The sequence below is a fragment of the Bos grunniens genome, chromosome X (genome assembly GCF_055505025.1).
Source record: "Bos grunniens cultivar Pamir isolate PY7600 chromosome X, Bosgru_T2T1.0, whole genome shotgun sequence".
In the NCBI taxonomy this organism is placed as follows: Eukaryota; Metazoa; Chordata; class Mammalia; order Artiodactyla; family Bovidae; genus Bos; species Bos grunniens.
Window position 1 is genome coordinate 70,236,693 of NC_141194.1, and position 24,245 is coordinate 70,260,937.

General features: G+C 39.9%; 1 protein-coding gene across 1 annotated transcript; it reads right to left on the bottom strand.

Moving 5' to 3' along the window:
* Positions 1-836: 836 nt before the first annotated feature.
* On the bottom strand, positions 837-13,561 carry ITM2A (integral membrane protein 2A). The gene is given in 8 exon segments (XM_086388855.1): positions 837-877; positions 880-921; positions 1,071-1,221; positions 1,452-1,562; positions 2,275-2,340; positions 2,342-2,470; positions 4,506-4,637; positions 13,451-13,561. Coding segments are annotated over 8 exon segments (783 nt in total).
* Between the last annotated feature and the right edge of the window lie 10,684 nt (positions 13,562-24,245).

Genomic DNA, 24,245 nt, shown 5'->3' on the forward strand with positions numbered 1-24,245 from the left:
TGCAAAGAGTCGGACATGACTGAAGCGACTTAGCATACACGGGAGTAAAGGCAAAGCTAGATTCATAATTTTAGATTTATTGCAGGTATACCAAAGCTTAATAAGTAATGCTAATTATTCATATTATGTGTCCCTCAAATGAACACTAGTCAAATATGGTAACATTTATTATGGGTTTGTAGAATTTATACAACCTAAATTCCTTATAGCATTCAGTACTTACATAGTTTTGTGGATTTCACAATACTGTTATCAGTGAGAAAAAAATCACTGCAATATGGAAAATAACTTCTTTAGGAAAAATTTTCACATATAAACCAGATCTATTACAGAACACTGAGCAGCAATGTAAAGATATAATTTCTAAATTCAGGTAAGTAGCACAAAATGAGAAACAAAATGAAACTTAACAAGGTTGAGCAATTTGGCATGCTTTACACAAAAAGGTCAAACAATTTAAATATTTTAAATTTAAAACATACTCTACCATATGATTAAAGAGCTTACTTAGAAACACATATACATACAAAGGATGGAATTCATTGTCAGTGTTGTAGCTGACACACTCATGCTGCTTTCAGATATCTGAACCCCATAAATTCAAAAGAAAAAGGTAAGAATTATTTCATTATCATTTCAAAAAACTAGTAACACCTATTAAATTAAAAATTGGCAAAAGCTTGAAGTGGTTAGTAGGTTTTTTTCCCCCTTTAAAAAATATAAGCCATAGAGTAAATGCATGAATAAATATCTTTAGTATCCCATACACTTTAATGTTGAAGTCATATAGTAAATCTCTGATCCTATTACTAAATATGCTCATTTCTTGTTGCCTTTTATTTTTGACAAATCTTGGTCTCAACAATAAGTTTGTTGGGTGTCTAATCTTCCAGCACTTATCAATGGCATGTTTGTTGAAACCTGTGAGGAAATGCACAAAGAAAAGGGCTTTTTCATTTTTGTGTAAATAAAAATATATCTAAATTTGCTCTCTACTTTCTCTGTATTCCATCCCTACTCTCTTTCACTGTCTCAATAACATAGGGTGAAGGAGGGAATAAATTGCCTACCCAGCAACAGGTCCCTTCTATGAAGATGGAAGGACTTGAGTTTGTTGCAAAGTTGGTAAATAAATATGCCAAGGTTACTAACATCACGAATCTCTTCTACAGCAACCAGATCTTCATGAACCACCTAAGTGTGAAGCAGGTATTTGCCACTCTAAATTTTTTTTTAAAAGCCTGAAATGAGAAACTCTTAAAACCACTATTTAAATTCTCACCTATAGCAGATACACTTTTAATATAGACTTTGCTTTTAGAACAGTTTTAAGCTCATGAAATATTTTTTATTTGAAAATTATTTCAGTGAAATGGAGTGTTTTGGCTCAAATTAATTTTTAAAATGTGGAAGCAATATTATTTGGAAGAGTTGACATCCAAAATACATACTGCCAGTTTGCCAAAGAGCTCAACCAGATTCTTTGGAGGCATAACAATGGAGGTATTTAGGGGCATCAGACAGCAGTTCCCTAGCAGCAAGTCCAGATAAGCAATCATGCCCTGTTGGGGAGGGGAAAATGTTAGGTATGATTTCAGTTCAGTTCAGTAGCTCAGTCATGTCCAACTCTTTGTGACCCCATGAACTGCAGCATGCCAGGCCTCCCTGTCCATCACCAACTCCCGGAGTTCCCTCAAACTCATGTCCATCGAGTCGGTGATGCCATCCAGCCATCTCATCCTCTGTCATCCCCTTCTCCTCCTGCCCCCAATCCCTTCCAGCATCAGTCTTTCCCAATGAGTCAACTCTTCGCATGAGGTGGCCAAAGTACTGGACTTTCAGCTTTAGCATCATTCCTTCCAAAGAAATCCCAGGGCTGATCTCCTTCAGAATGGACTGGTTGGATCTCCTTGCAGTCCAAGGGACTCTCAAGAGTCTTCTCCAACACCACAGTTCAAAAACATTAATTCTTCGGCTCTCAGCTTTCTTCACAGTCCAACCATAGCCTTGACTAGACGGACCTTTGTTGACAAAGTAATGACTCTGTTTTTCAATATGCTATCTAGGTATGATTTAGAGAGTATCAATGCTGCAGATTTTTCAACTACCATTAGAACAAGCATCTACAACCTTTCAAAATCAATTAATGTATATTCAATAGCAAAAGAATGAAAAAGGCTCTGCTGTAAGAAGTTACATTTATCAACATATTTAATATCAATAAATTTAAGGAAAAAAGAAATTCAGAAATATCTGTAAGAATGAGAAACACACCTTTTTGAAGTCATGAATTGCTGCAGGGTCACTATCAAAGAATCTGGGGACAAGCACATCAATGATTTGCAATGTTGTCATCCTCACGAATGTCAGCCTCTTCCATCACAGGCAGAAAGTAGGGTTCCTCTCCTTGGAGGGAATTTGCAGGAGCCTCAGAATCAAAGAAGCACATTTCTCCATGGTATAAGGTACTCTAAAAGACAAAAGCTGACAATCAAAACTTTCTAAAACTCACTACCTTAACATTTAAACCATTTCTCAAGCTCAAATCAGTTTGTTGTACCAGTTATCAAGCTGAGGATTGTTGATTACAGTCATCACCATGAAGACAAATCAATTTTATACTGAAAGGTAATTTGAAAACTTTCCCTAAACTGTTTCTCTGGTGACCATCACAGAATTATTTGTTTCCACTAAATACGTAACAGTGCAAAGATATAGAGAAAAACAACAGAATGGGAAAGACTAGGGATCTCTTCAAGAAAATCAGAGATACCAAAGGAATATTTCATGCAAAGATGAGCTCGATAAAGGACAGAAATGTTATGGACCTAACAGAAGAAGAATTTATTAAGAAGGGATGGAAAGAATACACAGAAGAACTGTACAAAAAAAGATCTTCACGACCCAGATAATCACGATGGTGTGATCACTGGCCTAGAGCCAGAGATCCTGGAATGTGAAGTCAAGTGGGCCTTAGAAAGCATCACTACGAACAAAGCTAGTGGAGGTGATGGAATTCCAGTTGAGCTATTCCAAATCCTGAAAGATGATGCTGTGAAAGTGCTGCACTCAATATGCCAGCTAATTTGGAAAACACAGAAGTGGCCACAGGACTGGAAAAGGTCAATTTTCATTCCAATCCCAAAGAAAGGCAATACCAAAGAATGCTCAAACTACCGCACAATTGCATTCATCTCACACGCTAGTAAAATAATGCTCAAAATTCTCCAAGCCAGGCTTCAGCAATATGTGAACCGTGAACTTCCTGATGTTCAAGCTGGTTTTAGAAACGGCAGAGGAACCAGAGATCAAACTGCCAACATCCTCTGGATCATGGAAAAAGCAACAGGGTTCCAGAAAAACATCTATTTTTGCTTTATTGACTATGTCAAAGCCTTTGACTGTGTGGACCACAATAAACTGTGGAAAATACTGAAAGAGATGGGAATACCAGACCACCTGACCTGCCTCTTAAGAAATTTGTATGCAGGTCAGGAAGCAACAGTTAGAACTGGACATGGAACAACAGACTGGTTCCAAATAGGAAAAGGAGTTCGTCAAGGCTGGATATTGTCACCCTGTTTATTTAACTTATATGCAGAGTACATCATGAGAAAAGCTGGACTGGAAGAAACACAAGCTGGAATCAAGATTGCCAGGAGAAATATCAATAACCTCAGATATGCAGATGACACCACCCTTACGGCAGAAAGTGAAGAGGAACTCAAAAGCCTCTTGATGAAAGTGAAAGAGGAGAGTGAAAAAGTTGGCTTAAAGCTTCAGAAAATGAAGATCATGGCATCCGGTCCCACCACTTCACGAGAAATAGATGGGGAAACAGTGGAAACAGTGTCAGACTTTATTTTTCTGGGCTCCAGAATCACTACAGATGGTGACTGCAGCCATGAAATTAAAAGACGCTTACTCCTTGGAAGAAAAGTTATGACTAACCTAGATAGCATATTCAAATCAGAGACATCACTTTGCCAACAAAGGTTCGTCTAGTCAAGGCTATGGTTTTTCCTGTGGTCATGTATGGATGTGAGAGTTGGACTGTGAAGAAGGCTGTTCACTGAAGAATTGATGCTTTTGAACTGTGGTGTTGGAGAAGACTTTTGAGAGTCCCTTGGACTTCAAGCATATCCAACCAGTCCATTCTGAAGGAGATCAGCCCTGGGATTTCTTTGGAAGGAATGATGCTAAAGCTGAAAGTCCAGTAGTTTGGCCACCTCATGCAAAGAGTTGACTCACTGGAAAAGACTCTGATGCTGGGAGGGATTAGGGGCAGGAGGAAAAGGGAACGACAGAGGATGAGATGGCTGGATGGTATCACTGACTTGATGGATGTGAGTCTCAGTGAACTCCGGGAATTAGTGATGGACAGGGAGGCCTGGCGTGCTGCGATTCATGGGGTCGCAAAGAATCGGACACGACTGAGTGACTGATCTGATCTGAAATACGTAACAATTAGTAATCCAAAAGATAATAACTTTCATTAATATTACCTTCAGCATGAAGTACTTGTAAATACAGGCTCCACCAACAATAAGTCCTGCCAAGATGAATGAAAGGCCTCAGAGAGTAAGCATACATCTCCCAGAGGAACCTGCTTTTTCCTTGGTGGCAACTCAGAGTTCCTATGTATTCAAAAGCAAAATTAGAAACAAACAAAGAAAACAAATTGTGCTTTTAGACACATAGTTGCTTTTGTATACATTTTACTGCCTTTGAAACCCAAGATATTTTAGATATATGTTAAGTCACCCTAGCCTAAAAATCATTTCAAGACACTTCTTGATGTTTAAAAATGTGAACATCTCCAATTTATAATAACCTTTTTTTCTGGCATTTTCAAATTCAAATATAAAGTTATTTCAAAGTATATACTTCTAAAATCAGCTGAAAATAACCACGCATTTATGCAATGTTATCCTCTTTAATTAAATGGAACCCATTACTTTCTGGACTTGTACAGTGATATAATCACTAACTTTCTGGAATACAGTAGTTTCTTTAGTGTTTTTTGTATATCAACTTATTTGCCAAATTAAAAGTGAATTAACAACCTTTGGTTTATTAAATGATTTTTAATAAGCTGTTTTTTGAAAATTAACTTCTATAGGAAGAAAGGAGTTCTATAAAGTAGGCATATACCATTTCCCCCTATTTTAGAAATTAAAATATTGAAGACTAAATTTATTTCATAACTCTTTTTTAATTGGGGAATAATTGCTTTACAATGTGTTTACCTTGCTTTCCAATGTTTGGTTTCTGCCATATGACAATGTGAATCAGCCATAAATATACATATGTCTTTTCCCTCTCGAACCTTCTTCCCACTCCCATCCTATCCCACCCCTCTTTGTTGTCACAGAGCACCAGGCTGAGCTCCCTGTTTTATACAGCAACTTTCTACTAATTTTAATGAGAAATTGGGCTTCCTAATGTCATCCAATATTATATGGCTGATTATTGCTTTTAATAAAATAACATTTTTTTATGTTCTGGGCAAAACACTAGATTTAAAGTACATTGATACTTAGGAACAAAGCTGTGTGTGTAAAAGTGACTATAAAATTTTGTTAAATCTATCATTTGTTTGGGCTTCCCAGATAGAGCTAGTGGTAAAGAACTCTCCTGCCGATGGATGAGGTTCGATCTCTGGGCTGGGAAGAGATCCCTAGAGGAGGGCCTGGCAACCCACTCCAGTATTCTTGCCTAGAGAATCCCATGGACAGAGGAGCTTGGAGGACTACAGTCCAAGGGGTTCCAAAAAGTTGACAGGACTGAAGCAACTTAGCATGCATGCATAATTTGTTTAGTAACTGGAACAAAAGAATCCAAAGCAAACAAGCAACCAATTAACTTTGTACTCTTCTCAGGGCAGTGGACCAAGGGGCCCTTCAGTTCAATTCTTCAAAGTCACAATGTCCTAAGCAGCAATATTAGTGAAGGGTAGAATGAATAAAGTCTGATAATCATTCAAATTGGTATGTAAATAGAATTGTTTTAGTCTTTCAGGCCATTAGCTCTTTTTCATAACTACTTAATGCTAATTAAACTTTAATTAATTTGGTGAAAACAAATGTACGGATTCTAAGGAGAGGCAATCATTTCATAAACTGTTTAAAAATTATTTATATTTAAAATTAAAAGAAATTTAGTATTCACATTTTCTTAGCTACATTTATTTATTTTCAAGCCCTCTATTAATACTTTATAAGCCTTGAAGGCTTTCTATGTTATAAAAATTTTCAGAAATTTAGATTATTTTTATTAAAAAATAGCCTTAGATAAATACTACAAATATTATCAATTATGATTGTGAATACCTGTAACCTAGAGCTACAGGCTTAGAAATTATATTTTAGATGATTAAATTGAGGTCCAGAAAAATGAAGTGACATATTCACAAGTCAGAAAAATGACTTACTTTGAAATTCCCAAAGGAATTTATTTTTTTCTTTTCACTGAGATCTGAGAAGAGAAATCTGCACTTCAATTTTATTTCTCCCTTCAATATTTCAGGAATTTTATTACTAAGCAAGATTTAAGTACTATAGTGCCCATTTCATAAACTTTCCCACCATAGTAAGTAAAATATGGAAACAATCTTATTACCCATGGATGGAAGAATTGACTAGGAATCAGGATTTTGTTTTCATTTAAATTTGCAAGACTTTGGTGTGGTGGGAGTCGTCACCACAGTTCATTTCCCTCTGAACATTTTTTTAAAGTCATTGTACACAACCTCTGACATACTATTCTGTCATGTTCAATTTCCTATGAACTTATCAGTACCTCACAATACAATGTGTCAAATATTATTGAATCAGTGAATCAGTGTTTTACAGTGGCCAAATCAGGATCCTGTGGGAATTTCATCACTTAATAAAGAAATATAATCACAGTGTGCATGCTAAATTTTGTTTATTCTACATAACACCACAGGCTTAGTAGACGTATTGCTTGCATATTAACTGAATTCAATAAATCATGAAGTTTGTGGTGATGAGGGGGAAAAAAGATTATTTTGTGACAATATTTAGCTGCTGGCATCCAATTAGACCTCCCCAAAAAATCTGGCCATTTTTCTCCTTACAAAGTAAGTAGGACAGTTACATATTTGACCTTCTATTATTTACAAAAAAATCCTCAACAATACAAGGTGGGTGGTTTTGAGTTCTGAAATGTGCAATAAACAACAGCTAGTTTGATTGCTGGGTTAATTATTGAAAGTTTCCCTGATAAAAATTCTGCAAAGGCTCATTAGCATTTCAAATTGTGTGCATAATCAGTTTTACTACATGGATTCTCATTTTTTTTTAAAGGTCTTTTGAAATCTCCACTATAAATGCAAAAGACTTTATAGAGAGAACAAGCAAATTGGGGCAGGTCTGTAAGCTCCAATACTGCACAGATTTTATAGAACAATAAAAATATATATCACTGTACGTTTTAACATTGAAATTTTACCAGGGGGAATAACGAATAGTTTACAAACACTGAAAACATGCTAGATGCTTAAAGGAAATAGAAAATGGAATAAATAGACAATGGCTATCATTTTCAGGGGAGAAACTCCCCCAGTTACTGGCAATACTAGAAGATTAGATTACAAGGTCAGACCTGTTTCAGATCTTTCTATGGGAGAGGGTGAGCAGAGGGGCTACTGCTCAAAAAGGAAGTACTGACGGGCGCGCCGTAGCGCAGGCGGCTGCGACCGGTGTGCCATAGCACAGGTAGCTGCGATGCCATAGCACGGCCGAGAGGAGCCACCCCAAATCTGAGGTCAGGGGCGGCAGCCAGGAGGAGCAACACCATGCCCCCATGCCTGAGGCCAGGGGCAGTGTCTGGGAGGACCAACCCCACGTCCAAGGAGCAGTGGCTGCCCGGGCGCAGGAGGGCCTAGAGGAGCTATCCCACATTGAAGGTCAGGAAGGGCGGTGGTGAGGAGATACCCCTCGTCCAAAGTAAGAAGCAATGGCTGCACTTTGCTGGAGCAGCCGTGAAGAGATACCCAAACGCCCAAGGTAAGAGAAACCCAAGTAAGATGGTAGGTGTTGCAAGAGGGTATCAGAGGGCAAACACACTGAAACCATACTCACAGAAAACTAGTCAATCTCATCACACTAGGACCACAAACTTGTCTAACTCAATGAAACTAAGCCATGCCCGTGGGGCAACTCAAGACGGGCGGGTCATGGTGGAGAGATTTGACAGAATCTGGTCCACTGGAGAAGGGAACGGCAAACCACTTCAGTATTATTTCCTTGAGAACACCATGAACAGTATGAAAAGGCAAAATGATAGGATACTGAAAGAGAAACTCCCCAGGTCAGTAGGTGCCCAATATGCTACTGGAGATCAGTGGAGAAATAACTCCAGAAAGAAGGAAGGGATGGAGCCAAAGCAAAAAGAATACCCAGCTGTGGATGTGACTGGTGATAGAAGCAAGGTCCTATGCTGTAAAGAGCAATATTGCATAGGAATGTGGTCTATGAATCAAGGCAAATTAGAAGTGGTCAAACAAGAGATGGCAAGAGTGAATGTCGACATTCTAGGAATCAGCAAACTGAAATGGACTGGAATGGGTGAATTTAACTCAGATGACCATTATATCTACTACTGCAGGCAGGAATCCCTCAGAAGAAGTGGAGTGGCCATCATGGTCAACAAAAGAGTCCGAAATGCAGTACTTGGATGCAATCTCAAAAACGACAGAATGATCTTTATTTGTTTCCAAGGCAAACCATTCAATATCACAGTAATACAAGTCTATGCCCCAACCAGTAACGCTGAAGAAGCTGAAGTTGAATGGTTCTATGAAGACCTACAAGACCTTTTAGAACTAACACCCAAAAAAGATGTCCTTTTCATTATAGGGGACTGGAATACAAAAGTAGGAAGTCAAGAAACACCTGGAGTAACAGGCAAATTTGGCCTTGGAATACAGAATGAAGCAGGGCAAAGACTAATAGAGCTTTGCCAAGAAAATGCACTGGTCATAACAAACACCCTCTTCCAACAACACAAGAGAAGACGTTATACATGGACATCACCAGATGGTCAACACTGAAATCAGATTGATTATATTCTTTGCAGGCACAGATGGAAAAGCTCTATACAGTCAACAAAAAGAAGACCAGGAGCTGACTGTGGCTCAGACCATGAACTCCTTATTGCCAAATTCAGACTTAAACTGAATAAAGTAGGGAAAACCACTAGACCATTCAGGTATGACCTAAATCAAATCCCTTATGATTATACAGTGGAAGTGAGAAATAGATTTAAGGGCCTAGATCTGATAGATAGAGTGCCTGATGAACTATGGAATGTGGTTCGTGACATTGTACAGGAGACAGGGATCAAGCCATCCCCATGGAAAGAAATGCAAAAAAGCAAAATGGCTGTCTGGGGAGGCCTTACAAATAGCTGTAAAAAGAAGAGAAGTGAAAAGCAAAGTAGAAAAGGAAAGATATAAACATCTGAATGCAGAGTTCCAAAGAATAGCAAGAAGAGATAAGAAAGCCTTCTTCAGTGATCAATGCAAAGAAGTAGAGGAAAACAACAGAATGGGAAAGACAAGGGATCTCTTCAAGAAAATCAGAGATACCAAAGGAACATTTCATGCAAAGATGAGCTCGATAAAGGACAGAAATGGTATGGACCTAACAGAAGAAGAAGATATTAAGAAGCGGTGGAAAGAATACACAGAAGAACTGTACAAAAAATATCTTCACGACCCAGATAATCACGATGGTGTGATCACTGGCCGAGAGCCAGAGATCCTGGAATGTGAAGTCAAGTGGGCCTTAGAAAGCATCACTACGAACAAAGCTGGTGGAGGTGATGGAATTCCAGTTGAGCTATTCCAAATCCTGAAAGATGATGCTGTGAAAGTGCTGCACTCAATATGCCAGCAAATTTGGAAAACTCAGCAGTGGCCACAGGACTGGAAAAGGTCAGTTTTCATTCCAATCCCAAAGAAAGGCAATGCCAAAGAATGCTCAAACTGTTGTGCAATTGCACTCATCTCATACGCTGGTTAAGTAATGCTCAAAATTCCCCAAGCCAGGCTTTAGCAATATGTGAACCGTGAACTTCCTGATGTTCAAGCTGGTTTTAGAAAAGGCAGAGGAACCAGAGATCAAATTGCCAACATCCGCTGGATCATGGAAAAAGCAACAGAGTTCCAGAAAAACATCTATTTCTGCTTTATTGACTATGCCAAAGCCGTTGACTGTGTGGATCACAATAAACTGTGGAAAATTCTGAAACACATGGGAATACCAGACCACCTGATCTGCCTCTTGAGAAATTTGTATGCTGGTCAGGAAGCAACAGTTAGAACTGGACATGGAACAACAGACTGGTTCCAAATATGAAAAGGAGTTCGTCAAGGCTGCATATTGTCACTCTGTTTATTTAACTTATATGCAGAGTACATCATGAGAAATGCTGGACTGGAAGAAACACAAACTAGAATCAAGATTGCTGGGAGAAATATCAATAACCTCAGATATGCAGATGACACCACCCTTATGGCAGAAAGTGAAGAGGAACTCAAAAGCCTCTTGATGAAAGTGAAATTGGAGAGCGAAAAAGTTGGCTTAAAGCTCAACTTTCAGAAAATGAAGATCATGGCGTCCGGTCCCACCAGTTCATGGGAAATAGATGGAGAAACAGTGGAAACAGTGTCAGACTTTATTTTTCTGGGCTCCAGAATCACTACAGATGGTGACTGCAACCATGAAATTAAAAGATGCTTACTCCTTGAAAGAAAAGTTATGACCAACCTAGATAGCATATTCAAAAGCAGAGACATTACTTTGCCAACAAAGGTTCATCTAGTCAAGGTTATGGTTTTTCCTGTGGTCATGTATGGATGTGAGAGTTGGACTGTGAAGAAGGCTGAGCACCGAAGAATTGATGCTTTTGAACTGTGGTGTTGGAGAAGACTCTTGAGAGTCCCTAGGACTGCAAGGAGATCCAACCAGTCCATTCTGAAGGATATCAGCCCTGGGATTGGGGTGATGCTAAAGCTGAAATTCCTGTACTTTGGCCATCTCGTGGGAAGAGTTGACTCATTGGAAAAGACTCTTCTGCCGGGAGGGATTGGGGGCAGGATGAGAAGGGGATGACAGAGGATGAAATGGCTGGATGGCATCACTGACTCGATGGATGTGAGTCTGAATGAACTCCGGGAGTTGGTGATGGACAGAGAGGCCTGGCGTGTTGCAAAGAGTCAGACACGACTGAGCGACTGATCTGATCTGATCTGTACTAGAAAAGAAAAAAGACATAGAGAGAAAAACAAAAACCCTCAAAATTTCTTCTACAGAAGAAGAATATTTCCTTCAGGAAATGCCACTATGAAAACACAAGGCTTTTGCAGTAAGAGGGCACAGTATGCAGGCTCAAATTGTAATTAAGACCAACTTCAGTTATAACAGTCGCTTTACCAAAGGAGAAGGTGGCTGCAAAAGCTTAAGGCCACTTATGGCCACCTATGGCCAAGGAGAAACTAAAAATATACACCAATTGGAGGGGGGAGGGGGAAGACAGACAGACACTTTCCCCAATCTTTACCACAGCCAATCAAAGCTGCCCCCTTCCTACTTCCACAGGCACTCAGCCATCCTAGAAAGATTTAAATTCCTAGAACTTCATACACGTCAAAAAGGAAGAAGAGTTAAATCTTGTGTCCTTGCTCATTCTGCATATCCACTCCACCCCCTGTGGAAAATGTGTGCCCTTGGAGTTAACTGGGTGACTTGCCCTCCTCGTTGATCCCTAGCCACCCACCTGTCCCCCTGGAGAAGGTGACATCTGGTTCTAGGACTTCTCCTAAAACTCCTTCCAACATTCCTTGGCGATGTACAACGTAATCTGGGAACCCCGCGCAAAGCGCTGAGATGCTAGGGGACTTGCGGGCACCACAAGTGGAAGATGCTGCAGATAGACACAATGGGGGAGTGCTGGGGACCAGCCCCAGCTGATCCAGGGTATTCGAAGGAGAGACGGCCTAGGCGACTATTTATATGCTAATTAGAGATATAGAGAACAATAGAATGAGGATAGCTCAGTAGGAAAATTCAGTGGAGAAAAGAGGCTGAGTAGCTTGGTTTACGCGGGAGACCAATAAAACTTCAAGACAAGAAGTTTGCACCACTTACGTAGGCCGCAGGCGCCCTCTCGAATAGCGGAAGGTGCCTCACCCTAGACACCTTCTCGAGTGGGTCTTAGAAGCCCAGGCATAATTAGTAAGCGTGGTGGGTTCCGTGCTCCAGATGGAGACTCAGCTGGAAGTTAAAGGGAAGAATGACATGGGGAGACCAAGCGCTGGTGAACAAGGCCCATAGCTTTATTTTTAACAGGGGCTTTTATACCCTAAGTTACACATAGAGGATAATAGGGGATGCAAAGTCAGCAGTCTTTGATTCTTATCAAAAACCAAGGTTTCTTTCCTGCAAATTTATCGTATACAAATGGTTTAGGTGATTTACATCATCTTCTGGCCAGAAGGCCTACTAACATTTTATGACTCTTGACAAGGACTTATCAACAAAGACTTATTTTCTCTAAGAGTAATTATTTTAAGGTTTGGCACCATCTTCCAAAGATAAAATTGCATTCCTATAGGGCGGATGTGTAATGGGTTTACAACAAAGGAAAGAATTTATTACCTTAAGGGTCTAAAGTTACTAACACCAAGGCCACTACTTATTTTTTACTATATACCAACTATTAATTAATACATATTCAAGGATACAATTTAGGGGATGTGAAAACTTGGCAACAACATTGACTCATCAATGAAATCCTTTACTAGTTTATTCTGACAGTTTTTAACTCTCTGAGAGGCTCTAAGCTATTTGAATATCTTAAGCTTCCCGTGCCTCTGGAGGCTAGGAGACTGTAAACAATCGTATGCATAGGTGCAGGAGTCCGGGTAAACTTGTCAGGCGAGTTAGAGAGCCATCTGAGGGGTTTGGATTTAAACACTCCTAATTGCCCAGGAACTTTATTAATTGGAGCTGTAAGTTAACTCTTTGACAGAGAGAGAGCGAGATGGTGGTAGGGGACAGCCCCCAGTAAAGTCAGAGGTGAGAGCACAAAGCAATAAAGTAGGCAGACTCTGGTTTTTTTGGGGAAAATGCTCGAGAATATCCGGGGGGACTCCTGAGGCTCGATCCCGCCTTTGCGTATGCCGAGCCTCCTTCCTCATGACCTTTGTCATGAGCAGAATGCCTCACCGGCTCCCCGCAGGGGAGACTGGGCAAAGCCAACGTAGAGCACAGGGAGCACGGCCAGGGAACACAGGAACTGCAGAGTAGTTTTTTTTTTTTTTTTCCTTTTCTACCTTTCTTCTTCCTTCTCCACAAACCACTCCCACCCTGCCTTCCTGACAGTAGCAGGTAGTCAGGGGAAGAGTAGGGATTGCTACCTTGCAGGTCTAGATCTGAGCTTGGACCGTGCGGCTTGTAAGGGCCTCCACGTCTTGCTGCGCCTCCTATTTTTGGACTGCTGTGGGTGTGTTGAAAGCAGTTTTCACCATGGTGAATCTTCGGACTGTGCGATAAGGCACTGCTGGAATCAGATTTCTGGGCTGCAGTTTGGAGGAGGAGAAGATAGCACTAGCCCTAGCAGCACCTTCTTTCTCCTATTCTGCTTTTACATTGCTAGGAGCCCAGGTCTGGGTATACTTGAGACACAGTCTCAAGCTGGGTGGGAGATCATGGGTGGGCTTAGGGAAGGGCCGAGCAAGGACAAGGAGGGGGTCCAAATGCTGGAATGGAAGTGGGAGTTGCCAGTGGTAGAAAATAAATGGGGTGGAGCCGATGGCCTGAGACTCAGAACTCCTTACCTGAACTTCACGTGTGCTCCCACATATCTCTCTGCTCCGTCAGATAAGAGCAAGACTGGAAGGAAGCATGCTGTGTCCTGTCTTTTTGTCTCTCTCCAGGCCACAATAGCACCTGACCCTGATTATAGTTTCTTAAAAGTGGACCTGGCCTCCCACAGCACCAGGAACTGTAACTTGGCATCATTTCAAGCTTCCTCCTCTCTGCACCCACCCAGAACCTGAAAGCACAGTTCCAGGACTGTTCTGTAACTTTACAATGATACATCCCCTTTAAAGAACACTCAGAGCATGTTTGGAGTTACTTGGTTCATTCTTTCAATACATTTTTCCATTACTTGACATTTAAAAAAAATTTAATTTCCTATCCCAGAGCAATCCTAAATCAGAAATACAGGACACCTACCTCCTTAAATCCCGTTTTGCAGGTAAGACATGAGGAAACACCCAGGAATGTAGAAAGTTCATAGAAAATCTCAGAAATAATCCAGATCTTTTAATCTCCCAGGCCAGGGAATCAAGACCAGCACAAAACTTGTTTCTTTTCAGCTACCATCTGTGAAATCATAGGGAGAAAAGCAGGGGTGTGTGTGTGTAGCTATGTGTTCAGGGAGGTAGAAATGTGGGTGGAGGATAGAAAATCTAGCCAGATGCTAACCCAGATCTAGTGAGGAGAAAATAATCTCAAAGGGACTGAGTTAGAAATCATCAACAGATTTACACATGCTGTTTCTTAACAGTCAGTTCTCCATTTGGTGACAATAATACAGAACCTCAGTGTATGAAATTCATGTTGTGGAAGTTGGTGACTCAGGTAGTAGTGGTAAAGGGTTTATAAATATTTCTGCTGCCAGAGACAGAGGGATCTGTTTTTGTGAATGTAATAGCACTTAAAAAAAATCCAACTTATGCTACAGAATCCCCCTTCTACTCATATACTTATTAAAATGACTTGAATGTATTGAGAGTCACCACCCCTCTGTACAAGAAATTCTGGGTTGGAGTTTTTCTCACTGAGGTTTCTTTGACTCTAAAGTGCATAGCCTGTCTCCACTGTGGGAACTTTGTGAAAACAGCCTTCGTTTTTGTTTTTGTTTTTGTTTTTGTTTTTTTTTAATAGGCTACAGATGGGAAGGTAGATGGAGGGGAACAGTGGGAAGCCTGTGCCTTACACAGGGCCAGATGTATGAGTTTGCTTAGAAATATCAGTGTCTTATGTTATTTTATTTATTCTTTCCTAAGTGTGACCATTATAAGTTAACATTTTTGAGACAATCTTTAGTGTAGGCTGAGGAAATATCAATTTCCTAAGATGTTTCTTTTGCAGTTACTTACTGTTTGTCATCACATTTGTGACAACTCAGCCTAGGGTCTGTCTTATTCTGGCCCTGTGATCCATACCACATAGATTGTTGAACCAATGGTTGCTCTGATACATCTGTATACCAAGTGCAATGTTCTTGATGAGATAGTAATGTATTATTTTAGTCTATCTTCCCTGGAAAATGGTCATGTAGAGAGGGCAAAGATTATTTCTATTTTTCAAATGGATAGACTCAAATTCTCATGACAACCAATGAAGTATATGATTAATTGCTGGATTTATGACATTGAGAAAATCACCTCATCTCCTTGGATCTCACTTTATTCTCAGTAGAATGGTAAAATATTTTCTTCCTGCTGCTGTGAGGATCATTTAGGATAATGCAGGAGGAAACATAATATAAATTATGAAAAGGATAGAAGAGGGAGATGGTTGGTTATGCTACAATTCTTATTTTAGTATATAATATAGTCATGTTTCACAGTTATAATCTATTTTATTTTTATCCTTCAACTATTCTTTAGCTTCTAGAGCTGCTTAAGCTCCAACAGTCTTTGAGTATAGATCATCTTGGAAAAGGTCAGACTTCTAGGAATAGTCACATAAATCAGCATTTAACTTTTCTGTTGAATTTTGAAAACTTGGGCCATCTTCTGTTTGTTTAAGCCACACTGCCTTTTAGGAATAACACCCATACATCTCTAAGGGCCTTTGCTGTTATTGGACATAAGTGATGTAGGCATGGTCTCAAGTTAGCATATACTGCTGTTATCCAAGTTAGCAGATGTTGCTGTTATTCTTTCATTATAAATAAGTAATGCTTCTGTTAGAATCATAGGATAGCAATAACACACATCATTATTGTTCATTTATGAAAGGCAAAAACTTCCTGCATGTTTTTTTTTTTTTTCAAATGTAACCTGACCCTTGCTTATTGGGCTGCAACCAGAAAAGTGAACATATTTCATCTAGCAAAAAATCAGTTAAGCTCTTTCTTGTACTTGTTCCTTCCCAGCAACAACTTCTTATTTTTCAGAATCAACTTCTCTCAGTTTCTTGTCTTTGGAAACCGTGGAGATCTGGCTGCTATATTGATTCCAACTAACATCTTTGTTGTTTTCTCTATTTTTGTTGAAGTATGGTTGATTTACAATGTTGTGTTAATTTCTGCTGTACATCAAAGTGACTCAGATATATACATATACACATTATTTTTTGTATTCTTTTCCATCATGGTTTATCCCAGGAGATTGGATATAGTTCCTTGTGCTATACAGTAGGATCTTGTGTTATCCATTCTAAATGTAATATTTTGCATCTATTAATCCTAAACTTCCAATCCATCACTCTCTCTCTCCCCTCCCCAAATGTCAGTGGGATGAATGTTCCAATCAAAAGATATGCAGCAGCATACTGGACAAAGAAACAAGAGCTTACAGTATACTGCATATAGGAGATCCACCTTGGGGCAAAGGACACACATACATTGGAAAGTGAGGGGATGGAAAAAGCCATATCATGCAAACTGAAAAGAAAAAGTGGGAGTTGCAATATTCATATCAGATAAAATAGACTTTAAAACAAAGGCCATAAAGATAAATAAAGAAGGTCACTGTATAATGGAAAAAAGATCAGGGCAAGAAGAGGATTTTACACTTGTCACTATATATTCACCTAATATAGGAGTGCCCAAATGCATAAAACAAATACCAGTACCTAACGTTGTTAACTATATCAGAATACACATCATTCAATCTATGAATGACTTCCATGTTCTCACATGACAAATAATGACTAAATTATTACAACTTGAACTGAATGGAACACGGCAAATAATTGAATGTCAAGCAACGTTGTCAACTCTCTTTGAATGACCCCAAATCCCCCCAAATCCAACTACACAAAGATAAGGTTACTAGTGGCATCTGTGATATTATTTAACTTGTTAATTCATTTATTTGTCCATCAAATATTTACCTTTACCAAGTGTCTACTGCCTTGTGCTGTAATCAGCCATGGGAATACAGGGGTGACCAAGCAGATACAATTTTGCCCTTGTAAAGCATACCACCATTGCACCCATGGAAATGCTATTTGTTGTGAGTTCTATAAATTTTGTAGTGGGAGTTGGTCCTGAGCTGTGGAGTTCAGTTCAGTTCAGTTCAGCCCCTCAGTCGTGTCTGACTCTTTGTGACCCCATGAATCACAGCACACCAGGCCTCACTGTCGATCAGCAACTCCCAGAGTTCACACAAATTCATGTGCATTGAGTTGGTGATGCCATCTAGCCATCTGATCCTCTGTCTCCCCCTTCTCCTCCTGCCCCCAATCCCTCCCAGCATCAGGGTCTTTTCCAATGTGTCAGCTCTTTGCATGAGGTGGCCAAAGTACTGGAGTTTCAGCCTCAGCATCAGTCCTTCCAATGAACAACCAGGACTGGTCACCTTTAGGAAGGACTGGTTGGATATTGCAGTCCAAGGGACTCACAAGAGTCTTCTCCAACACCACAGTTCAAAAGCATCAGTTGTTCAGTGTTCAGCTTTCTTCACAGTCCAACTCTCACACCCATACATGATCACCGGAAAAACCATACCCTTGGCTACATGGACCTTTGTTAGCAAAGTAATGTTTCTGCTTTTTAATATGCTATCCAGGTTGGTGGTAACTTTCCTTCCAAGGAGTAAGCATCTTTTAATTTCATGGCTGCAATCACCAACTGCAGTGATTTTTGAGCCCCCCAAAATAAAGTCAGCCACTGTTTTCCCATCTATTTCACATGAAGTGATGGGACCAGATGCCATGATCTTTGTTTTCTGAATGTTGAGCTTTAAGCCAACTTTTTTTCACTGTCCACTTTCGCTTTCATCAAGAGGCTTTTTAGTTTCTCTTCACTTTCTGCCATAAAGGTATTGTCATCTGCGTATCTGAGGTTATTGATATTTCTCCTGGCAATCTTGATTCCAGCTTGTGCTTCTTCCAGCCAAGTGTTTCTCATGATGTACTCTGCATAGAAGTTAAATAAGCAGGGTGACAATATACAGCCTTTACTTACTCCTTTTGCAATTTGGAACCAGTCTGTGGTTCCATGTCCAGTTCTAATATGTTGCTTCCTGACCTGCATATAGGTTTCTCAAGAGGCAGGTCAGGTGGTCTGGTATCTCCATCTCTTTCAGAGTTTTCCACAGTTTATTGTGATCCACACAAATACTTTGGCACAGTCAATAAAGCAGAAAAAGATGTTTTTTTCTGGAACTCTCTTGCTTTCTTTATGATCCAAAGGTAGTTTACAATTTGATCTCTGATTCCTCTGCCTTTCCTAAAATGAGCTTAAATATCTGGAAATAGGATATAGCAGTTCTGCAATCCAGCAGAGCACTTCCACCCACAGCTAGTGCTACCAAGAATGTTTAAATTCAAATCTCATTTACAATGATTTCAAGAACCCAGCATTCTATTTAGGAAAATTAATGTGACAGAAAGATGTGTATTGGGAAATGAGTTAGGAGGTACTCCTGTATTCCAGGTAGAGGAGCTGGAAAACATTGATTGCTGCAATATTGAAAGTAAATGGGCAACTTCCATAAATATTTAAGAACCATATTTTACAAAGTCTGGTGCTGGAGTGAATCATTTTAAGGTCAAAAAAATTAAAAAAACTAGAAAATATAATTCTGTTTTGGATGATTGGGAATTCAAGATCTGGAAAATGGTGGTACTTTTGATAACAATACCAAACATTTGTTGGAAACATCAAATGCTAGATTTCTGTGCTAAGCACTTTAAATTGATAATGTTATTTAATCTTTACCACAATGCTGAGAGGTATTATTACATTTCCTATTTCATTAATGAAGAAGCTGAATTTCCAAGAAGTCAAACAACTTGCCCAAGGTTAAATTCTAACCCAGGTGATCTGATTTCAGTGATTATACTCAACCATTATATTGTGTTGCTGCCACTAAAATAAATGAGACAATTAAGGAGGGAGCTGGCTTGAAAGCAGAGAAAATAATTAGCATATTCTCTAGGGAAATGAAGCAAGAATCCCCTGCCCATACTTCAAACAGAGATTCCTGCCTAAGATTTTGTTGAGGACTAAAAACATTTGAAACCCTTGTGCAACTTTGCTAGCCATGGGTACATGGCTGTAGGCTACTCATTTAAAAGCATATATAGAAACAACTATGGGGCTTCCTTGGTAGCTCAGATGGTGAAGAATCTGCCTGGAAATCAAGAAACCTGGCTTTGATCCCTGGATCAGGAAGATCCCTTGGAGAAGGAAATGGTTACCCACTCCAGTATTCTTGCCTGGAGAATTCCATGGACAAATGATCTAGTGGGCCCCAGTCCATGGAGTCTCAAAGAGTCAGACATGACTGAGAAACTAACATTTTCACTTCATTTTCACAGAGAGATCTGGTCAGCCACCTGCTGGAGTAGACTCATTTCTTGACTCCATTTAAGGTTACTTTGTAGGCTAGTAAGCTATGATAATGGGGGGAATGCAATGTTTTCTTACATATAAGAAATAAATTTCATCATCTCTTTGCATGATTTAGTCATAATTTGGGTTTAAGAGGAAAATGTGCTCCACCCTCATTTATAAAAGTCACTTTTCTTATTATTTAAGGCAACAGGAAAATCTAATGAAAACAATTGAATTTTCACACATCTAAGTTGTGTAAAAGTTCTTATCTCATTGCAGACTGTCTGTGGACTTTTAAAATAGTTAGAACCAATATCCAAACATGTCTTTTCTGATCAATCTTTACATAATTTCCAGTCCTGAATAATACAAGAGAGAAATTCAAGTTTAGCCCTAAGAATGCTTTTAAAAATGTCTAGTTGGTTCAGTGGCTGCATTACTTATTACTGAGTGATACTAAGATATCTTTGTGGCTTCAGAGGTATGTTCCTACTCAATGAAAGCACACTCATTTGCATTTGTATTAATGATTGTTAAACCGAATCTTATTTTTATTTTCGTATTTAGTTTTGTTGGTGGATCAACATATTCTCTTCCTAGTTCTTAAAGAACACAGAATCCCAGTTTGTTTTATGACACAAGATTTATCTTGATTGTTCTTGAAATACAACTTCACTTTTTATTCCATTTGACTAGCTTTTTTTTTTTTTTTTAAAGAAAACTTCAAGGTATTCATATTCCAAAGCCTTTACTTATACTAAATCATTGTGGTATATTGTTAATAATGAGAAAACATAACAAAGGACTGCTATAAATTAGACTATAATTAGGTCTCCTGCTGAGGTACAGGTGAGTAGTGGCCTGCTGGAGGGGCAGGGGCTCTGGGTGCAGCAGACCTGGGTGTGGCATGAGTCCTCTTGAAACGAGGTCAACGTTAAGCCCACGTAGAGCCTCCAGAACTTACACAGGACTGGGGAAACAGACTCTTGGAGGGCACAAACAAAACCTTGTGCACAACAGGACCCAGGAGAAAGGAGCTGTGACCCTACAAGAGACTGGTCCAAACCTGCCTGTGAGTGTCCAGGAGTCTCCAGTGGAGCCACGGGTTGGCAGTGACCTGCTTCAGGGTCAGGGGCACCGAGTCTGTCAGTGTGTGCATGGGACCTTTTGAAGGAGGTTTCCATTATCTTCATTCAGTTCAGTTCACTCACTCAGTCATGTTCGGCTCTTTGCGACCCCATGAATCACAGCACACCAGGCCACTCTGTCCATCACCAACTCCCAGAGGTCACTCAAACTCATGTCCATCGAGTTGGTGATGCCATCCAGCCATCTCATCCTCTGTCGTCCCCTTCTCCTCCTGCCCCCAATCCCTCCCAGCATCAGAGTCTTTTCCAGTGAGTCAACCCTTTGCATGAGGTGGCCAAAGTATTGGAGTTTCGGCTTCAGCATCAGTCCTTCCAAGGAACACCTAGGACTGATCTCCTTTAGGATGGACTTGTTGGATCTCCTTGCAGTCCAAGGGACTCGCAAGAGTCTTCTCCAACACTACAGTTGAAAACCATCAATTCTTCAGCACTCAGCTTTCTTCACAGTCCAACTCTCACATCCATACATGACTACTGGAAAAACCATAGCCTTGACTAGACAGACCTTTGTTGGCAAAGTAATATCTCTGCTTTTCAATATGCTATCTAGGTTGGTCATAACTTTCCTTCCAAAGAGTAAGCGTCTTTTAATTTCATGGCTGCAATCACCATCTGCAGTGATGTTGGAGTCCCACAAAATAAAGTCTGACACTACTTCCACTGTTTCCCCATCTACTTCGCATGAAGTGATGGGACCAGATGCCGTGATCTTAGTTTTCTGAATGTTGAGCTTTAAGCCAATTTTTTCACTGTCCTCTTTCACTTTCATCAAGAGGCTTTTTAGTTCCTCTTCACTTTCTACCATAAGGGTGATGTCATCTGCATATCTGAGGTTATTGATATTTCTCCTGGCAATCTTGATTCCAGCTTGTGCTTCTTCCAGCCCAGCGTTTCTCATGATGTACTCTGCATATAAGTTAAATAAGCAGGGTGACAATATACAGCCTTGACATACTCCTTTGCCTATTTGGAGCCATTCTGTTGTTCCATGTCCAGTTCTAACTGTTGCTTCCTGACCTACATACAGATTTCTCAAGAGGCAGATCAGGTGGTCTGATATTCCCATCTCTTTCAGAGTTTTCCACAGTTTATTGTGATCCACACAGTCAAAGGCTTTGGCATAGTCAATAAAACAGAAATAGATGTTTTTCTGGAACTCTCCTGCTTTTTCCATGATCCAGCGGATGTTGGCAATTTGATCTCTGGTTCCTCTTCATTACCTCCACCACAGCCATGCCCACCAACAAAAAATGGCTTAAGATTTACTGAGCATGGCCCCGCCCATCAGAACAAGACCCAGTTTCCTTCACAATAAGTCTCTCCCATCAGGAAGCTTCCACAAGCCTCTTATCTATCCAAGGGCAGACAGAAGGAAAATCAAAATCATACAAAACAAATCATACTGATCACATATACCACAGCCGTGTCTAACTCAGTGAAACTATGAGCCATGCTGTGTAAGGCCACCAAAGAGGGATGGATCATGTTGAGGGGTTCTGTCAAAATGTGGTCCCCTGAAAAAGGGAATGGCAAACCTCTTCAGTATTCTCACCTTGAGAAACCCATGAGCAGTACTAAAAGGCAAAAAGATTTGACACTGAAAGATAAACTCCCCAGGTGCGTAGGTGCCCACCCAATATGCTACTGGAGAAGAGTGGAGAAATAACTCCAGAAAGAATGAAGAGTGCAGCTAAAGCAAAATCCACACCCAGTTGTGGATGTGACTGGTGATGGAAGTAAAGTCTGATGCTGTAAAGAACAATATTGCATAGGAACCTGGGATGTTAGGTTGGGATGTTAGGTTCATGAACCAAGGTAAATTGGAAGCGGTCTAACAGGAGATGGCAAGAGTAAACATCAACATTTTGGGAATCAGTGAATTAAAGTGGATTGGAATGGGCAAATTTATCTCAGATGACCATTATACCTACTACTGTGGGCAAGAATCCCTTAAAAGAAACGGCATAGCCCTCATAGTAAAAAAGAGAGTCCAAAATGCAGTACTTGGGTGCAATCTCAAAACAACAGAATGATCTCAGTTCGTTTCCAAGGCAAACCATTCAATATCACATTAATCCAAGTCTATGTCCCAATCAGTAATGATGAAGAAGCTGAAATTGAACAGTTCTATGAAGACCTACAAGACCTTCTAGAATTAATAACCTCAAAAGGTATCATACTCATTACTGGGGACTGGAATGCAAAAGTAGAAAGTCAAGTGATACCTGGAGTAACAGGTAAATTTGGCCTTGGAGTGCAAAATGGACCAAAGCAAAGTCTAACAGAGTTTTTCCAAGAGAACACACTGGTCATAGCAGACACCTTCTTCCAACAACACAAGAGAATACTCTACACATGGGTATCACCAGATGGTCAATACTGAAATCAGATTGATTATATTTTTTGCAGACAAAGATGGAGAAGCTCTATACAGTCAGCAAAAACAAGACCAGGAGTTGACTGTGGCTCAGATCATGAACTCCTTAATGCCAAATTCAGACTTAGATTGAAGAAAGTAGGGAAAACCACTAGACCATTCAAGTACGACCTAAATCAAAGCCCTAATGATTATACAGTGGAACTGACAAATAGATTTAAGGGACTAGATCTGATAGACAGAGTGCCTGATGAACTATGGACGAAAGTTCATGACATTATACAGAAGACAGGGAGCAAGACCAGCCCCAAGAAAAAGAAATGCATAAAAGTGAATGGCTGTCTGAGGAGGCCTTACAAATAGCTGAGAAAACAAGAGAAGCCAAAGACAAATGAGAAAAGGAAAAATATACCCATTTTAATGCAGAGTTCCAAAGAATAGCAAGGAGAGATAAGAAAGTCTTCCTCAGTGAGCAGTGTAAAGAAATAGAGGAAAACAATAGAATGGGAAAGACTAGAGATCTTTTCAAGAAAATTAGAGATATCAAGGGAATATTTCATGCAAATATGGGCACAATAAAGCACGGAAAATGAATAGACCTAACAGAAGAAGAAGATATTAAGAAGAGGTGGCAAGAATACACAGAAGAACTGTACAAAAAAAGATCTTCACAACCCAGATAACCATGATGGTGTGATCACTCACCTTGAGCCTGACGTCCTGGAATGTGAAGTCAGGTGGGCCTTAGGAAGTATCACTACGAACAAAACTAGTGGAGGTGATGCAATTCCAGTGGAGCTACTAAAAATCCTGAAAGATGATGATGTGAAAGTGATGCACTCAATATGCCACCAAATTTGGAAAACTCAGCAGTGGCCACAGAACTGGAAAAGGTCAGTTTTCGTTCCAATCCCAAAGAAAGGCAATGCCAAAGAATGTTTAAACTACTGCACAATTGCACTCGTCTCACATGCTAGCAAAATAACGCTCAAAATTCTCCATGCCAGACTTCAACATGGAGAACCATGAACCATGAACTTCCAGATGTTCAAGCTGAATTTAGAAAAGCCAGAGGAACCAGACACCAAATTTCCAACTGCCCT